At 36.4% G+C, this 16,536-nt stretch overlaps 1 protein-coding gene across 2 annotated transcripts in view; it reads right to left on the bottom strand.

Moving 5' to 3' along the window:
• The window catches only part of LOC141521612 (inter-alpha-trypsin inhibitor-like), a 96,273-nt gene extending 85,070 nt beyond the window's left edge, over positions 1-11,203 (bottom strand). For both annotated transcript variants that reach the window (XM_074234362.1, XM_074234363.1), the window contains exon 1: positions 11,065-11,203. In XM_074234362.1, coding sequence (XP_074090463.1) covers positions 11,065-11,143 — 79 coding nt within the window. In that variant the 5' untranslated portion in view covers positions 11,144-11,203. The remainder of the gene's footprint in view (positions 1-11,064) is intronic.
• Between the last annotated feature and the right edge of the window lie 5,333 nt (positions 11,204-16,536).

Below are 16,536 nucleotides of genomic sequence, written 5' to 3'. Positions count from 1 at the left end.
TGTAAGCATTAAATTATTTGGTCCTTTTTCCTTTGGCATGTCAGAGTCCTGGCATCACCATCAACAAGGCTGAAGTGACATGCTTATTATTTTTTTGAATATAGAAAATTTAGATTAGGTCATAGTTCAAATAATGTGTTATTAAAATAAATAGTCCATTAGACTTCAATATCCTATTTTGGGTCCTATATTTTACATATAAAATAAGGTTTAGTTTCTCAAGAAATGTATAATCTCCTTGTGGAGGGAGAGGAATAGGGTCTGCACCCTTGATTTCATTGGTATAAGTAACTGCTTTGTAAGGGAATGGGAAAACTAGGTGATGGAGAATTCTTTTATTTTTTTATTTCAAGTTAGATACTTTCATTTTATATCCTCCAAGGTCATATATATTAGAATGCAAGTTCCTTGAGGGCAAACTGTCAACAAAGTATCCATAGTATCTTTTTTTTTTTAGGTTTTTGCAAGGCAAGTGGGGCTAAGTGGCTTGCCCAAGGCCACACAGCTAGGTAATTATTAAGTGTCTGAGACCGGATTTGAACCCGGGTACTCCTGACTCCAGGGCCAGTGCTTTATCCACTGTGCCACCTAGCCACCCCAGATCCACAGCCGTATCCATAGTATCTTAACACATACTAATTGATTGATAGATTGACTGATTGATTAGGAAGGCGCACAGGTCATTCAGTCAATCAGTCAATTAAGCATCTATATAGTGTTGATATATATTTTATATATATATTACATTTTTTCTTAAATAGTTTTTATTTTAAACTAAAATATAAAATAAGAAAAGAAAAAAATTGCCATGTGTATAGCAGAACATGAGAGTATTCAAAATATAAAGCAATCAACTTTCATTTCAAGAAAGTGTATATAGCAAATACTATATGTTGTGATAAAAATTATTGGTCTTTTCTATGCTTCCTTGTAGATTTTCTTTTATTCTCTGCTAAACACTTTTTATTTTTTTCCCTTTCCCCCAGGGCTACAATTAAGTGCTGATATAATTATAGATAGAGATAGATACACGGCATACACACATATATACATATACAAATAGGCACTGATATATGTACATATTATATATGCATATACACATACATTATACATACATATCATAATACATATCTGTAATCATATACATATATACATATAAGACTGTACTATGCTTATTTCTATTTATCCTCTGTTTCTCTGAAGGTAGATAGTATCTTCCTTCATGTGTCCAAATTTTTCAATATTTTTCTAAACCCACCAGTCCATCCTTTCCTAAACCATAGCAATATTTTTTACCTTATACTATCTAGTATTTAAATAGTTTAAAGCAATATTAATAAATATTGCTGACATATAGTATAGTTTTACTATTTTTCTCTTTTGATTAAATTTATTTTAGTTTTAACTTTTCTCTGAGATACAATTACTATCCCTGCTTTTTTTAACATAATAAATTTTACTCCTGATCTTTATTTTATGTTTGTGTGCATCTCTCATTTTTATAAAATTTCCTGAAAGCAAGAACCTTTCCTTACTCCTCTGCTTTAGTTCTACTCATTTCCTTGCCCTCCCTAATCCATAATTTCCCCCCTCCTAGAATTCCTTCCTTACAATACCCTTCTACACTTCACCCCATTCCTGCTAATCTACCCCCATATAGTATTTTAAGTTATGTTGGAACATTGGTAGACACTGCAGAAGCAAATGGATAGCAGATTTTCCCTACTACATATATTGCAAACCATTCTGGTTACATCAAAGTTAGCTAGTAGTGAATGGAGAGGGACACCAAGAAAGATCAGGAGTAGCTGAAAATTCTAAGGAGCTAACTACAGAAGTTAAAAGTCAAAGAGCTAAGAGTTCTATCATTTGTGAAGAAAAATGTTCTTGTGACTACACAAGGGGTAGCTTTCTTCTTGGCATGGCATCTTAAAGGAGGTACACATTGAAGACCATGCTATATATAAGTTCTGCTATTTCACCTAATCCATTTTCAGTCATTTCCCACCTAATGCCCTTCTTCAGGTTTTAGTAGGCATTACTTCTTGCATTAGAAGCACTTAGGGGACTGGGGTGAGTATCATTTACAGCATAAACTGTGTGATCATAAGTCAAGAACTAGGTTGATCAAATTAGAGTGGTGTTTTATTTCTCTCAATATACTTCTCACTGTCTTTGCTATTTTAGAAGCAGCTTGTAGTAAATTTGTAAATATTCTCTAGGTATAATAATACTCTGTCTTCCTTATAAATACCTAACTGTGGAAAGATTTATTTTAAAAGGCTATCAAGGGGCAGCTAGGTGGCACAGTGGATAGAGCACCGGCCCTGTAGTCAGGAGTACTGGGGTTCAAATCCGGTCTCAGACACTTAATAATTACCTAGCTGTGTGGCCTTGGGCAAGCCACTTAACCCCATTTGCCTTGCAAAAACCTAAAAAAAAGGCTATCAAACTGCATATAGATCATCAAAGAAAAGGGTTGTCAATGTGTTCTTCATCAGGTGGAGGTGACTATACCTGTGCATTGATCAATTTACACAAACACACAAATACACACACACACACAGGATTATTGTTTTAGCAATGTGATGAATGTCAAATATTATAAACTACCTTGTTCCATCTTACTAGTTTTTAAAAGATATATATCATGTCTCTCCAATTTGATTATAAAGTCCTTGAAGACAGAAATCCTTTGTTTGGAACCAATGTCCTAAAAGTCCTGCTGGCTTAGTCTAAGCCCCTTAGGCTAGGCCACTCTTACTTTAAAAGATATATAAACTACAATAGCTTCAGTAGAGTTAAACAAAATCCTTCAAAATCCTCAAAAACCAACTGCATTTCTCTGTAGTGGTTGTTGTTGTTGTAGTAACAAAACAAAAGCAGCAATAATAGAGGGGAAACCTTATTCCAAATGACTACTACAAAATGCATATAAAGCTTGGAGACCAACCTACACACACACACACACACACACACACACACACACACACACACACACACACACACACACACACACACACACACACACACACACACACACACACCCAAACGAGCAATTACAAAGTGTTTCTTAAAGGAAAAAAGAAAAACTTAAATTTCTGGAGAAATATTCAGAGTCCATGACTAGAGTATACTGTGTTTTAATGCTGTGCCAATAAAATTTCCTAGGGGATACCTTATAGAACTTGGTGAAATAATAGTAAAATTTATTTGGAAAAACAAAAGATCTAGAATGCCAAGGGTATTATGAAAAAAATTAGAGATCAAGGGGGTATAGCACATCCAGACCCCAAACTATTTTAAAGCAGCTGTCATCAAAATCATCTTATATTGCTTTAGATTATTAAACAGACTAGACAAGGGAGATTCAGAAGCAATAGAACTCACTAACCCATTATTTGATAAAGTGAAAAACATAAATTCCATAGGGAAAAACTCCTTATTTGATAAAAACTGCTTGTAAAACTGGAAAGCAATCCAACAGAAATTAGGCTTAAACCAACACTTTACACAATACACTTTAAATAGATATGCAACATTAATATGAAAGACTATACTATAAAAATTAGAAGACAAAGATAATCTAATTCTCACAATTATGAGTGGGAGATATATATATTCTTATTTTTTATTTTTTAACATTTTTATTTAAAGTTTTGAGTTCCAAATTCTATCCTTCCTTCCTCCCTGAGAAAGCAAGCAATTCGACAGGTTAAGAAGACTCAAATTAAAGAAAAAGAAAGAAAGAGAAAGAAAGAAAGAAAGAAAGAAAGAAAGAAAGAAAGAAAGAAAGAAAGTGAAAAATAGCATGTTTCAGTTTGTATTCAATCAATATCAGTTCTTTCTCTGGAGGCAGAGCTTCATCATTAGTTTTTCAAGATTGTCTTTTATTATTTCATTACTGAAAATAAGTCATTCACAATTTTTCATTGAATAATATTGCTTTTACTATGTATAATGTTCACTGAGCATCAGTTCATGTAACTCTTGCCAGGTTTTTCTGAAATCATCCTTCTTTTCATTTCTTTTAACACAATAATATTCCATTACAATCATATATCGTCATATACCATATATGTGTGTGTATGTGTGTTACAGATATACACATATGGAGAGAGAAATAATTAGAGCCAAAAAACAAGAAACTATAACAATGTAAATGAATAGAACAACTACATACCAAAGAATCAAAAGTAAATGTAACAAAATGGTCAAGAGTCAGTGGGATTTAAATAAAAAGATATGAGAAGACACCCCTAACTCACCCCTTCATGGAGATAGAAAATACATGTTACCTTTTGCACAAGTTTTCAAACTTTTTTAATGTATTGATCAGTTGTGCTGGTAATTTTCTCTAAAATTACAATTTGTTATACGGAATTGCTCTCTGGGAGAGGGAGCAAAGGAATACTTGGGCTAACCCTGATGATGTAAGAAATAAAAGATATCTTTTAAAAAGATATATAATCTGTCCTCTAGATTTAATTGGATCAAAGGACTATTGACTTTGGCCTTTGACATAGCTTCCTGGTCTCCTAAGTAGGAAAAACCAGGGCATGAGTAATCACTCCTTCCTCAGGATTCTGACCATGGCAATTAGAGGCAAGATAATCACCAGCACAGACTAGCTAAACTGAGTTGAATTAATGTTATATTATCAATGAATATCCTTTCCCTACACTGAATTTCCTTCTGTTATGGGTAACTAAATCTTTTGTTAACTCTCAGATCTATGAGTATTTTGCTCTAATAAAAAATCTGAGGTATCAAATTAACCTGACATAGGTCAAGACCTATCATATAACATATTCTTCTTCTTCTATGTATGCCATAGAACCCTGAACAAAATAAATAATCAGAATATGTCCATTGATAATAATGTTAAAACTCCATAATTTGGTTGAAAATGTGACCCAGTTGGAGGATTTTTCTATTGAAATATTTTTGAAAGATTAGGGAATTTGAGCAACTCCTTTGACTTAAGCCTTAGTGGCAAAATATCTGAAAGGTCCCAATTTAAAAGAACTTCTTTTTGTATGTGTATGATCAGTCATTTGTGCTTGAAGACCAGATTCAGAATAAATAAGAAATTAGTTGCCTAATTCAGCTTCCAGTCTAAGACTGAATCTTCTGAGGTAATCATTGTCTCTATAACGAATCACTCTGACCTTTGAGAAGAAAAAACCTAACTACAAAACATATATTCAGGAGAGATCTCTAGTCAACAAGGATTATCATGTTTATTGGAGGAATAAATTGTTCTTGTGGAGCTGCTAGAACAAATCAGGATACCTCTCAACAACTTATTCTTATGGATAAAACAGAATCCATTTCAGCAATTACCACTTCAAGTGTCCACCTCAGACCCCAGATAACAATGAGAATATAGGTATATTAATAAAAAGCAAAAAATTCTATAAGCATACATTAGTGTGCATGCTATTTTGTTCCATGGGTTATCTCTAAGCAACTGTTTCTATGAAACTTACAGAATAAAAAATCATTCCCCAAAGAATATAAACAAGGAGTTTTCATTTGAAGGAAAAATTCTCCATATTACTATTTATTAGAGAAATGCAGATTAAAACAGATCTGAGGCATCATGTCACACCAATAGATTATATAATACAACAGAAAAGGAAAATAATGTTGGAGAGGATATGGGAAAATTGGAACACTAATGCACTGTCAATGGGATTGTGAACTGATTCAACTGTTCTGGAAAGCAAATTGGAATTACACCCAAAGGACTTCAAAATTGTGCATACCTTTGACCCAGCAATATCTCTACTATATGTGCATGTGTGTATGTATGTATGTTTGCATATCCCAAAAAGATTTTTTTAAAGGGGAAAACTATATATTTGTATAAGACCATATTAATTAATTATTTTTCCAGCCACATGTAAAGAAAGTTTTCCACAATCGTTTTTTGTGCTTTTCTTTTCTTTTTTTAATTGAAATTTTATTTTACTTTTCCAATTACATGCAATGGTAGTTTTTCAACATTCATCCATTTGTAAATTTATGAGTTCTACATTTTTGTGCCACCCTCCCTTCACTTACCCCTCCCCAAGATGGCAGTCTGGTAAAAGTTATATATGTACATTTATGTTTAACATATTTACATATTAGTCATGTTGTGAAAGAGGAATGAGAACTAAGGGGAAAGAAAACACTTTGAGAAAGAAAGGAAAAATATAAATTTTTTTAAAAAGTGAACATAGTATGCTTTGCTCTGCATTCAGACTGTAATTTTTTACTCTGGATGTGGATGGCTTTGTTCACAGCAGATCTCTCAGGGTTGTCCTTGATCTCTGAACTGCTGAGAGGAGTTGCATCCATCATAGTTTATCATCTCACAGTGTTGTTAATATGTACAAGCTTCTCTCAGTTCTGCTCACTTCACTCACCAGCAGTTCATGCAAGTCTTTTCATCCTTTTCTAAAGTACAACCACTCATGATTTCTAGCAGAATAACATTACTCTATAAGATTCATTTACCATAACTTATTCAGTCATTCGCCAATTGATGGATATCCCCTAAATTTCCAATTCTTTGGCATTACAAAGGGGACTTCTATAAATATATTTGAATATATGTGACCTTTCCCATTTTTTTTTATGATTTCTTTGGGATTTAAACCTAGTATTGGCATTGCTGAATCAGTGTGAGCAGTTTTAATTCTCTTTGGGCATAGTTCCAGATTGTTCTCCTGAATAGTTAGATCAGTTTACAACTCTACCAACAGTACATTTAATGTCCCAAGTTTTCCTTCCATCCTCTACAGAATTGATCATTTTCTTTTATTGTCATTTTAGTCAATCCTATAGGTATGAGATTGGTACTTCATAATTGTCTTAATTTGCATTTCTCTAATCAATAATGATTTAGAGCATTTTTTCATATAACTATAAAAAGCTTTAATATCTTCATCTGAAAACTGTCTTTGATCATTTATCAATTGGGGAGTAACTTTGTACAAAAATATTTATATCTCAGACACTTAATAATTACCTAACTGTGTGGCCTTGGGCAAGCCACTTAACCCCATTTGCCTTGCAAAAACCTAAAAAACAAAACAAAACAAAAAATATTTATAACAGCTCTTTTTGAAGGGGGCAAAGAATAAAAAATTAAAGGGATGTCCATCAGCTGGGGAATGGTTGAACAAGTTGTAGTATATGATTATAATGGAATACTACCATACTGTATAAAATGATATAAGAAATGCTCATCAAGGAGAACCAGAAGAACATTGTACACACTAATGACAACATGGATTAATGATCAATCTTGATGGACCTACTCGCTCTATCAGTGCAATAATCAGGAACAATTGTAGGGGATCCATGATGAAGAATACCATCTGTATTCAGAGAAGGAACTGTAGAATTTAAAGTAAGACCAAAGCTTAATATATTCAATTTTTTTTAAGTTTTTGCAAGGCAAATGGGGTTAAGTGGCTTGCCCAAGGCCACACAGCTAGGTAATTATTAAGTGTCTGAGACGGGATTTCAACCCAGGTACTCTTGACTCCAGGGCTGGTGCTTTATCCACTGCGCCACCTAGCCGCCCCATATTCAATTTTTAATTGTCTTATGTCTTCCATAACTTTACTATTTCTAATATTTCTTCCTTTTGGAGTTGTTTCTACTCTCATAACACATTCAGTTTTGATGTATGCATACCATGGATGCAAATGTAACGACTATATCAGGGAGGGAAGGGAGGGAGAAAAAAATTATAAGCGAAAAAGATAGGTAGAAACTACTAATTACCAGATGTAATTGGAAAACAAAATTACATATGTATGTATTTATGTATTTAATGAAAAAAGAAATACTCATCAGAGCAGACTGACTTTGGGAAAACCTAGCAAAAATTATATGAACTCCTGCAAAGAACATTAATAGAACCAGGAAAACATTGTACACAGTTACAGCAGTATTGATGATCAACTGTGAATGACAGAGCTATTCTCATCAATTCAAAGATCCAGCACAATTCCAAAGGATTCATGATCTGTCCATCTCCAGAGGAAAAATCTGAAGTATAAATGGAGATTGAAGCATACTATTTTTCACTTATTATATTTTTATGGGTGTTTTTCCCTCTTTAGGTCTGTCTTCTTTCATTAAGTGATAATTTTGGTAAAAGATTTTCCTTATTGAAAAGGTATTATCTACATTTGCTGCCAGGGAGGGAAAAGGTGAGGGAAGGGAGGGAGAGAATTTGGACTTTTAAAATTTAAATAAAAAATGAATGTTAAGCTGGACATAATTATAGTATCCATGGGGTGCAGCAGTAAAACAGATGGTAGTGCTTCAGGAGGAAGCTTTAAAATCACTTCATTCAACCCTGTCATCCTACATCTGAGAAAACTCAAATCAATAGAAGCAAAATAATTTGTGTAGGGGCACAAAACTTTTCTTTGCTTTTTCATTTCATTCACAAGGCATAGCAAGCACAAAGGATTTTTTCTGCCCAAAGAGGTAGAATCAAAAATTTGGCTGTTTAGAATATGCAATCTAGTGTAAATAAATTCAAAGAGCTTACAAGCTTGGTTGCCCTAAAAAACACATAGATTCGTAGGAAATTACAAAAGGTATAATTTCTTTGTTTTTGGAGTTTTATCCTTACTAGTCTATTCTTCAACTGCTAAACATAATGTTCTATCTCTGGCAATTGTCTTCAGCTACTCAACATCTAGTGAATCACTAAAGAGCAGAGGTCTCCTCAGGTCATAGAGTAAATCAAAAAAGAAAAACAGAGTTGAGATTAAATCTTTAGTTTACCCTGGAAGGGGTATGTTTGCTAAACATGAAGCTCTCCCATTACCAACCATAACCAGAACAGAGAAAGAATTCCAAAGCTTCTCTTGTCTCAGTGACCTTTTTCATTTTATATAAACAAACTATAAATTTTCTTTATAGCAGTCTCCTTATCCCTTCATCAGGGAGGGAAATATTGAAGCAAATTCACTTGAATTTTATGAAACAACCAGATTTAACCCTGACAGAATAAAATTTGTGGCAGACAGGAAATCTGACTGATAGTTGATTCAATTCAATTTAATAAGCATTTAGTTTTAGAGATGCCAAAAATAAAAATGAAAATAGTACCGGAAAACAATTCTTGCCCTCAAGAGGCTTACATTCTAGTGGGGGAAATGGCAGGTACCTAGATGATCCCAGTTAAGTCAATACAATGCACATACCCATGCACATGCATGTGCACATGAAAGCACACACAACTGGATAACTCTCATAAGAGCTGGTATTTAAGTCAAATTGTTCAAGGAATTAGGGATTGAAAGAGGAAGAGATAAGTCAGGTAAGCATTTCAGCCATGGATGGGATATTTGTCCTTCATTCTCGAAGCCCATGACATCAGGAAAGTGATACCATGACAAGCACATGAATTGGATTTGAGTGAGCAGAGTGCTGTGCTAAGTCATCAACCTTACTGTCTCCCCTGCAGCCACATGGATCCAGTGCCCAGACATGAATCAGGATGACTAGAGATGGCTGTGGATGCAAAGCAATTAGGATTAAGTGACTTACCCAAAGTCACACAGCTATAAGTGCTAGTGTTCTATCCACTCTACCACTCTACCATGCCCTCATCATGGATGGGAAATAATCTGTCCAAAGGAACAAAAGTTGGTAGTACCAAGTTGACCTGTTTGACTGGAACATAGAATACCTCAGAGTAATGTGCGATGTTCTAGAAAGATAATTGGATACAGCTCATGGAAGACTTTAAATGCCACCAGAAAAGTTTGTGTGGCAATAGGGTGCCAGTAAACCCCTTGAGAAGGGTGACTTAAATCAGACCTATACTTTAGAAATAACATTTTGTCAATTATGTGGAAGATGTATTGGAGAGGAGAGGGACTGAGAATAGAGAGACAAATTAGTCCTAGATGCTGCTTGTCTCTGAATAACCATCAAATACTAGGGCAAACAGTTTTAAAGCTGAACTATAAGGAGATGACATAATTTGGTTAATGATAACTGCACTTTCTGAGTACACTTGCCTATAGTTCCCTAAGATGGTGTCTATTATTGTGGAATAGTCAAGAACTGTTTCATAGGATCATAACTTTGAACTTATAAAGATCTTTCATTTAAAGTTGAGAAAACTGAGGTTCAGAGAAATTCAGCCTTGCCTGATATCCCATTAGATGTGTAGTATTGGGGGAAGTTATTATAGAAGGAATTTCATCTCAAGGTTACTGCTTTGATAACATTGATGCTCAGAACACTACAATCATCGAATAAAGGCTGGCTAGACCCATAGTTCCAGAGCAGGTAGGTGACACAGTGGAAAGACCACTGGGTCTGGAGTCAGAAAGACTCGAGTCTTAGATACTTACTAGCTGGGTCACCCTGGGCAAGTCATTGTAAAAAGAGATGGAGAAGGCAGCAGCAAACTTCTCCAGTATCTTTGCCAAAATGGAGTCACAAAGAGTAAGACATTACTAATGAACTAAACAACAACAAAACAACAATGGACCTATAGAAGTTTACAATGTATATCGACCTAAATCATCCCAAAGCCGGGTCTCTAGGATTTCTTTGTAGTCTAGAATATGAGGAAGCAGAGGAGAGAAATGAACACTTATTGTCTAACTTGAAAGAACAGGAAGTATCTAGAATAAGATACTATTCAGGAAAGAAAAGGTCAGAGATAAACAGTTCTTGGAAAAAAGGAGAAAAAATGAGGGTTTGTAATTCATTCATTCCCTTTCATTCTTTATCTATAGAAGCAGACAGTGTCCATAACTGGGACTTTTTAGGGCACTGACTTACCTTGATATGCCTGACCTATATCCTTCTGCCTCCTCTTAATCCCACTGAATTTCTTTTATTTTATCTACCTCATAACTCTTTCTAGGACCTCATTAATATAATATTCCCAGATCTGACCCTGCCCAACATCATAATTTGGCTCTAGAGATCCTCACGTGAATGTTGGTAGTTCAGTGAATCCTAATTAAAAAAATACATAACTACTCCCCTCCCCCCGCATTTATTTAAAGGAAAATGGCTCACCTTCTGACCATCCTGATGAGGGGGAAATAGACAGAGAAACAAGGAGAGCCACTATGAAGGTGGCTTGTACATAATTCATTGTATTAATGATTCCTCAGTCCAACCACTGTGGTCTTGATCTGAAAGGGAGGATATTCACTGTTTAATCTATACAGCAGTGATCTTTGTACTTTCAGCAAGATAAGCAGGTAATAGTCATTCTGTTTGCAATACCGGAACACGCACTAATCATTAATAAATAAAATGAGGTTTTTCTCTTTTTCTAGGACCTAAAGAAGTCACCACAGATGTATTTGTTTTTGAGTGACAAGAAAATGCCAAGGCCCCTGCTGATCCTAAATAAATTACTTTCTTTGTTCTCTTGTGAACAAATTAATTTTTCTTCCTTTAGAACATATAGCAAAGTAGAAAGACCCAGGAAAAAGTCTCCTATACTCTTAGATCCTCCATGTAAGGATTTATGGAAGAATATTGCAAAGAATTGCTTGGGCTGAGATGTGGATGGATTGTGTACTGATGAACTTAGTATCTACACACACAATATCCATGCACAAAATGACCCATTGAAAATACTGTCATCTTAACCTGGAGTCTGCAAAAGTCTTGGTTTAAAAATTTGGGGGATAACTATTTCAATATAATCAGTATCCTTTGTAATTCTATATTATTTATCTTCTTCATTTAATCCAAAAGAGAAACTGTGAAGAGCAACTGAGAGAGATCATTTCTCCAAAAAATATATCATTCAGGTCAGTGGTTCTTAACATTTTTGGATAATGGACCCCTTTGGTAGTCAGATAAAGTCTATGACACCATTCTTGGAATAACATTTTTAAATTAATTTAAAAAATATATAGGGTTACAAAGGAAACTTAATTGTATCCAATTACTATCATCAAAATATTAACAACTTCACAGACTCCAGGTTAAAACTATTTCTTTTTATGTAATTCGAAGTCTCAGACTTAATCACTTTCTTTCTGAGCTCATAGTCTCACTGACATGACTCAATAAAAAGAAGGCATGGCAGAAATAACCCATGACCACACTGGCATGCCAGAGCAGGGCAGGGGTGGAACACATACCACCATCATAAAAAACTTAGTTATACCTGGTTACAAATTATTCCATATTTACAATTGAGAGATGTGATTTTACATTCTGTTGCCATTTTTAATAGTTTGAATTTTTGTAGTTAAATAATTTTTTGTACTCTTGGAATTTACCATGCTATGTTGGGGTAGACTTACTTACCATTATACCTCTTTCTAGTTTTTCTGACATTTCATGTTGAATAATGAGTTAATGTGGCAAACCATTCATTTGATTTCTAGCCTACTGTACAAGTGTGCTTTTAGGATTTATCTTATCTAACCTATTCCACTGACAGACATGTCTATAGGGTCTGCCTGTAGTTCTCAAGACAACCAAAGGTAATTTAATGCCATAGTGATGGAAACATGCAAAAAAGAATGCAGGTTTTCTATATATTTTTAATGTTTGTATGCATGCATATATATTTATATGTGCATATATTATACAATAGAAGCTTTGACCTACTCCATTTTAGTTCATCCCTCCTGATCAGCTTTCCACCCCTTTCCTTTCTTGGTGCTCATCTTATTATTTCCTGATCTGATTGGCTTTAGCTATTCTACAAATGAAAATTCTCAAGCTCAAGTAATCAATCAGTTTCAGTCTTCCCAGAATCAGAGATTATGAGCGTGTGCCACAATACCTGGGCTACTCTGTGCATCTACTGTATATTTATAAATTAATTCAGCATCTATTACATAAAACTATTTATATATATTATCTAATTCAGCACTCATTGAATAATGTAACTTGTATTATACATTTCAAAAATGATTTAGGGGGCGGAGCCAAGATGTTGACTAGAGTCTTAGGCGCTCTCTCATAAAACTTATAAACTAAGGACTCTAACTAAACTTTTGAGAGACAACCCACAGAGGGACCCAGTGAGGCAGTTCTCCTACTCAAGGTAGCCTGGAAAAGAGCAGAAAGGCTCTGCTCCCCGGGGTTGGAGGGGCAGCCTGCCGAAGGGGTGGTCCACCAGAGCGAAAGAACTTCAGCCTCCCGGAGGCAGCCCCAGGGTGCTGGGAGCCGGGGATCACAGCAGCGGGGGAGTCTCCTGAGCTGCACCCCGAGGAGCACCGGGCACAAAGTGGGGGAACAGCGGGGGACCTCTGCCAGAGTGAGCACGTGGAGCCCAGCCCTCAGGGCACACAGGGAGCAGCTTGGTCTTTCTGCAGCCCAGGCCAGGAACAGAAGCAGGTGGAGCTGGTAAGCAGTAGCCCCCAGGGCATGAGCCCATTGAGCTGAGGGAGGGGAGTGAAGAGAGAGAGACTGCAGAGCTCTGTCCTCTGTCCCTGGAACAGGACTCTGGGGCTCTGAACACATTCAGATCCTGATCACAGTCTAGCCCCCCCCTCCCATAGAACAGCAGGGCCTCCCCACCTCAGAACTGTGGCAGAGGGGGGGCGCATATGGTCATTCATAGACCAGGAGGGAGGACAGAGCCTCACACACTTAGACCCTTGTGGGAGGGTCCCAAAAGCTCAGGAAGCACCCCCAAAACCAGGCCCAGGCTGGGAAAATGAGCAAGCAGAGAAACTAGAGGAACACCATTGAGAAATATTTTGCATATGAGCCCAAGAAGGATCAAAATACTCAGTCTGAAGATGAGGAAGCACAAGCTCCTGCATCTGAAGACTCCAAGAAAAACAGAAATTGGGCTCAGGCTATGATAGAGCTCAAAAAAGACTCTGAGGGGCAGCTAGGTGGCATAGTGGATAAAGCACCAGCCTTGGAGTCAGGAGTACCTGGGTTCAAATCCGGTCTGAGACACTTAATAATTACCTAGCTGTGTGGCCTTGGGCAAGCCACTTAACCCCATTTGCCTTGCAAAAAAAACCTAAAAAAAAAGACTGAAAATCAAATGAGGGAGTTAGAAGGAAAACTGGGACAAGAAATGAGAGAGATGCAGGAAAAACATGAAAATGAAGTCAGCAGCCTAGTCAAGGAAATCCAAAAAAAATTCTGAAGAAAATAACATGCTAAAAACCAGCTTAGGTCAAATGGATAAAACAGTTCAAAAAGTTACTGAGGAGAAGAATGCTTTAAAAAGAAAAAAATGGGACAGATGGAAAAAGAGATAAGAAAACTCTCTGAGGAGAACAAATCCTTCAGACAAAGAATAGAATTCAGGGAGATTGATGAATTTACCAGAAATCAGGAATCAATGCTTCAAAACCAAAAAAAAAATGAAAAATTAGAAGAAAATGTGAAATATCTCATTGAAAAAAAACCAACTGATATGGAAAACAGACTTAGGAAAGATAATTTAAAAATTATTGGAATACCTGAAAGTCGTGATCAGGAAAAGAGCCTTGACATCATTTTCAAAGAATTACTACAGGAAAATTGCCCTGATATTCTAGAAGCAGAGGGCAAAATAGAAATGGAGAGAATCCACCGATTCCCCCTGAGAAAGAGATCCCAAAAAACCAACCCTTAGGAATATTATAGCCAAATTCTAGAACTCCCAAATTAAAGAGAAAATATTACAAGCAGCCAGAAGGACACAGTTCAAATATCGTGGAGCTGCAGTCAGGATCACACAGGACTTAGCAGCAACTACTTTGGAAGCTGGTAGGGCTTGGAATATAATATACCGGAAGGCAAAAGAGCTTGGAATGCTGCCAAGAATCAACTACCCAGCAAGGCTGAATGTCCTCTTCCAGGGAAAATGATGGACTTTCAATGAATCTGGGGAATTTCAAATGTTCCTTTTGGAATGGCCAGAGCTGAACAGAAGGTTTGATCTTCAGATACAGGACTCAGGTGAAGCATGGAGATTGGAGGAGAGGCGGGAAATATGAGGGACTTAATGATGATGAACTGCATGTATTCCTGCATAGAAAAATGACACTGATAATACTCATATGAACCTTCTTAGTTAATAGAGCAGGTAGAGGGAGCTTTTATAGTTGAAGCACAGGAGAAAGCTGAATTCGAAGATAAAATATGGTGTAAAAATGGAGTCAATAGGTAAAAGGGAAATGTAATGGGAGAAAGAAAAAGGAGAGGGGGAATAGGCCAAGATATTTCCTATAATAAGATTTTTCTTTATTACAATGAGCTATTGCAATGATATGGAAGGGGGGAAGACAAGGGGGAATGAGGGAATCTTTGTTCTCATCAGAGATGGCTAGGAGAGGAAATAGCATATATACTCAATGGGGTATAGGCATCTGGAGTAAGAAGGAGAGTGTGGGGACAGGGGACGGGGGGATGTGAGTGATGGAGGAGAGGATGGACCATGGTGGGGAGAGTGGTCAGATATAACACATTTTCTTTTTTACTTCTTGCAAGGGGCTGGGATTGGATGGCCTGTCTGGGACCATAGGGTCAGGTGGATGCTGGGACTAAGGGGTGGTATGGAGGCTCAGGGCTTCTTGGCCCCAGGACCAGGGATCTGTCTGCTGCGCCACTCAGCGACCCTACAGCAGACTCAGAGTGAAAGGAGAGAGAAAATATAGTACATGGTAGTGGAAAAATACGAAAGGAGGGAGTTGCGATCAGCAATGGCAATGGTGGAAAAATATGGAAGTAACTTTTGCGATGGACTTATTGTAAAGAATGTGTTCCACCCACGACAGAGTTGTTGGTGTTGGAACAAAGACTCAAGCACATTTTATTATTATTTTTTTTGGGGGGGTGCAAGGTAAATGGGGCTGGGTAACCTGCCTGGGGCTGCATAGCAGGGTGATCGTTGGGTGTCTGAGGCCAGATTTGGACCCGGGTGCTCCTGGCTCAAGGGCCAATGCTCTGTCCGCCACCCAGCCACTCCTGCTATTATTACTATTTTATTTTATTTTGGGTCTTGTTTTTTGTTTTTTTGTTTTTTGGTTTTTTGCAGGGCAGTGGGGTTCAGGTGGCTTGCATGTCACACAACTGGGTGATGGTTGGGTGTATGGGGCCGGATGTGGGCTTGGGTGCTCCTGGCTCCAGGGCTGGTGCTCCATCCATTGCGCCACCTGGCCATACCTACAATTATTGCTATTATTTTTTATTTTAATTTTTTCTCTCCCCTTTACTTTATCGCTCAAGCAAGTCTATATTTATGGGGGAGGGGCATTTCATTTACTCTTAAACAAGAATATTTTATTAATGTAAAAAAATTTGTAAAAAATGAGAATAAATATTAAATAAAAAATAAAGACAGAGAAACATGAAAAATGATTTAGACATAAAGAGTGAAGCCATAAGGAAATTAGGGGAACAGGAATTTGTGACTAAACAAGAGAAAATATTATAATTCAAAATGAATAATTTTATTACATTAAATTTATTTTTTAAAATATTTATTAAAGATTGTATTTATTTTGACTTTTACAATTTTTCTCCCAATCTTACTTCCTCCCCCATCCCCCCCACAGAAAACAATGT

This window comes from Macrotis lagotis, chromosome 4 (genome assembly GCF_037893015.1).
Source record: "Macrotis lagotis isolate mMagLag1 chromosome 4, bilby.v1.9.chrom.fasta, whole genome shotgun sequence".
NCBI lineage: Eukaryota > Metazoa > Chordata > Mammalia > Peramelemorphia > Peramelidae > Macrotis > Macrotis lagotis.
Note: the sequence above shows the minus strand (reverse complement) of the source record. Positions and strands in the feature narration are given on the sequence as shown.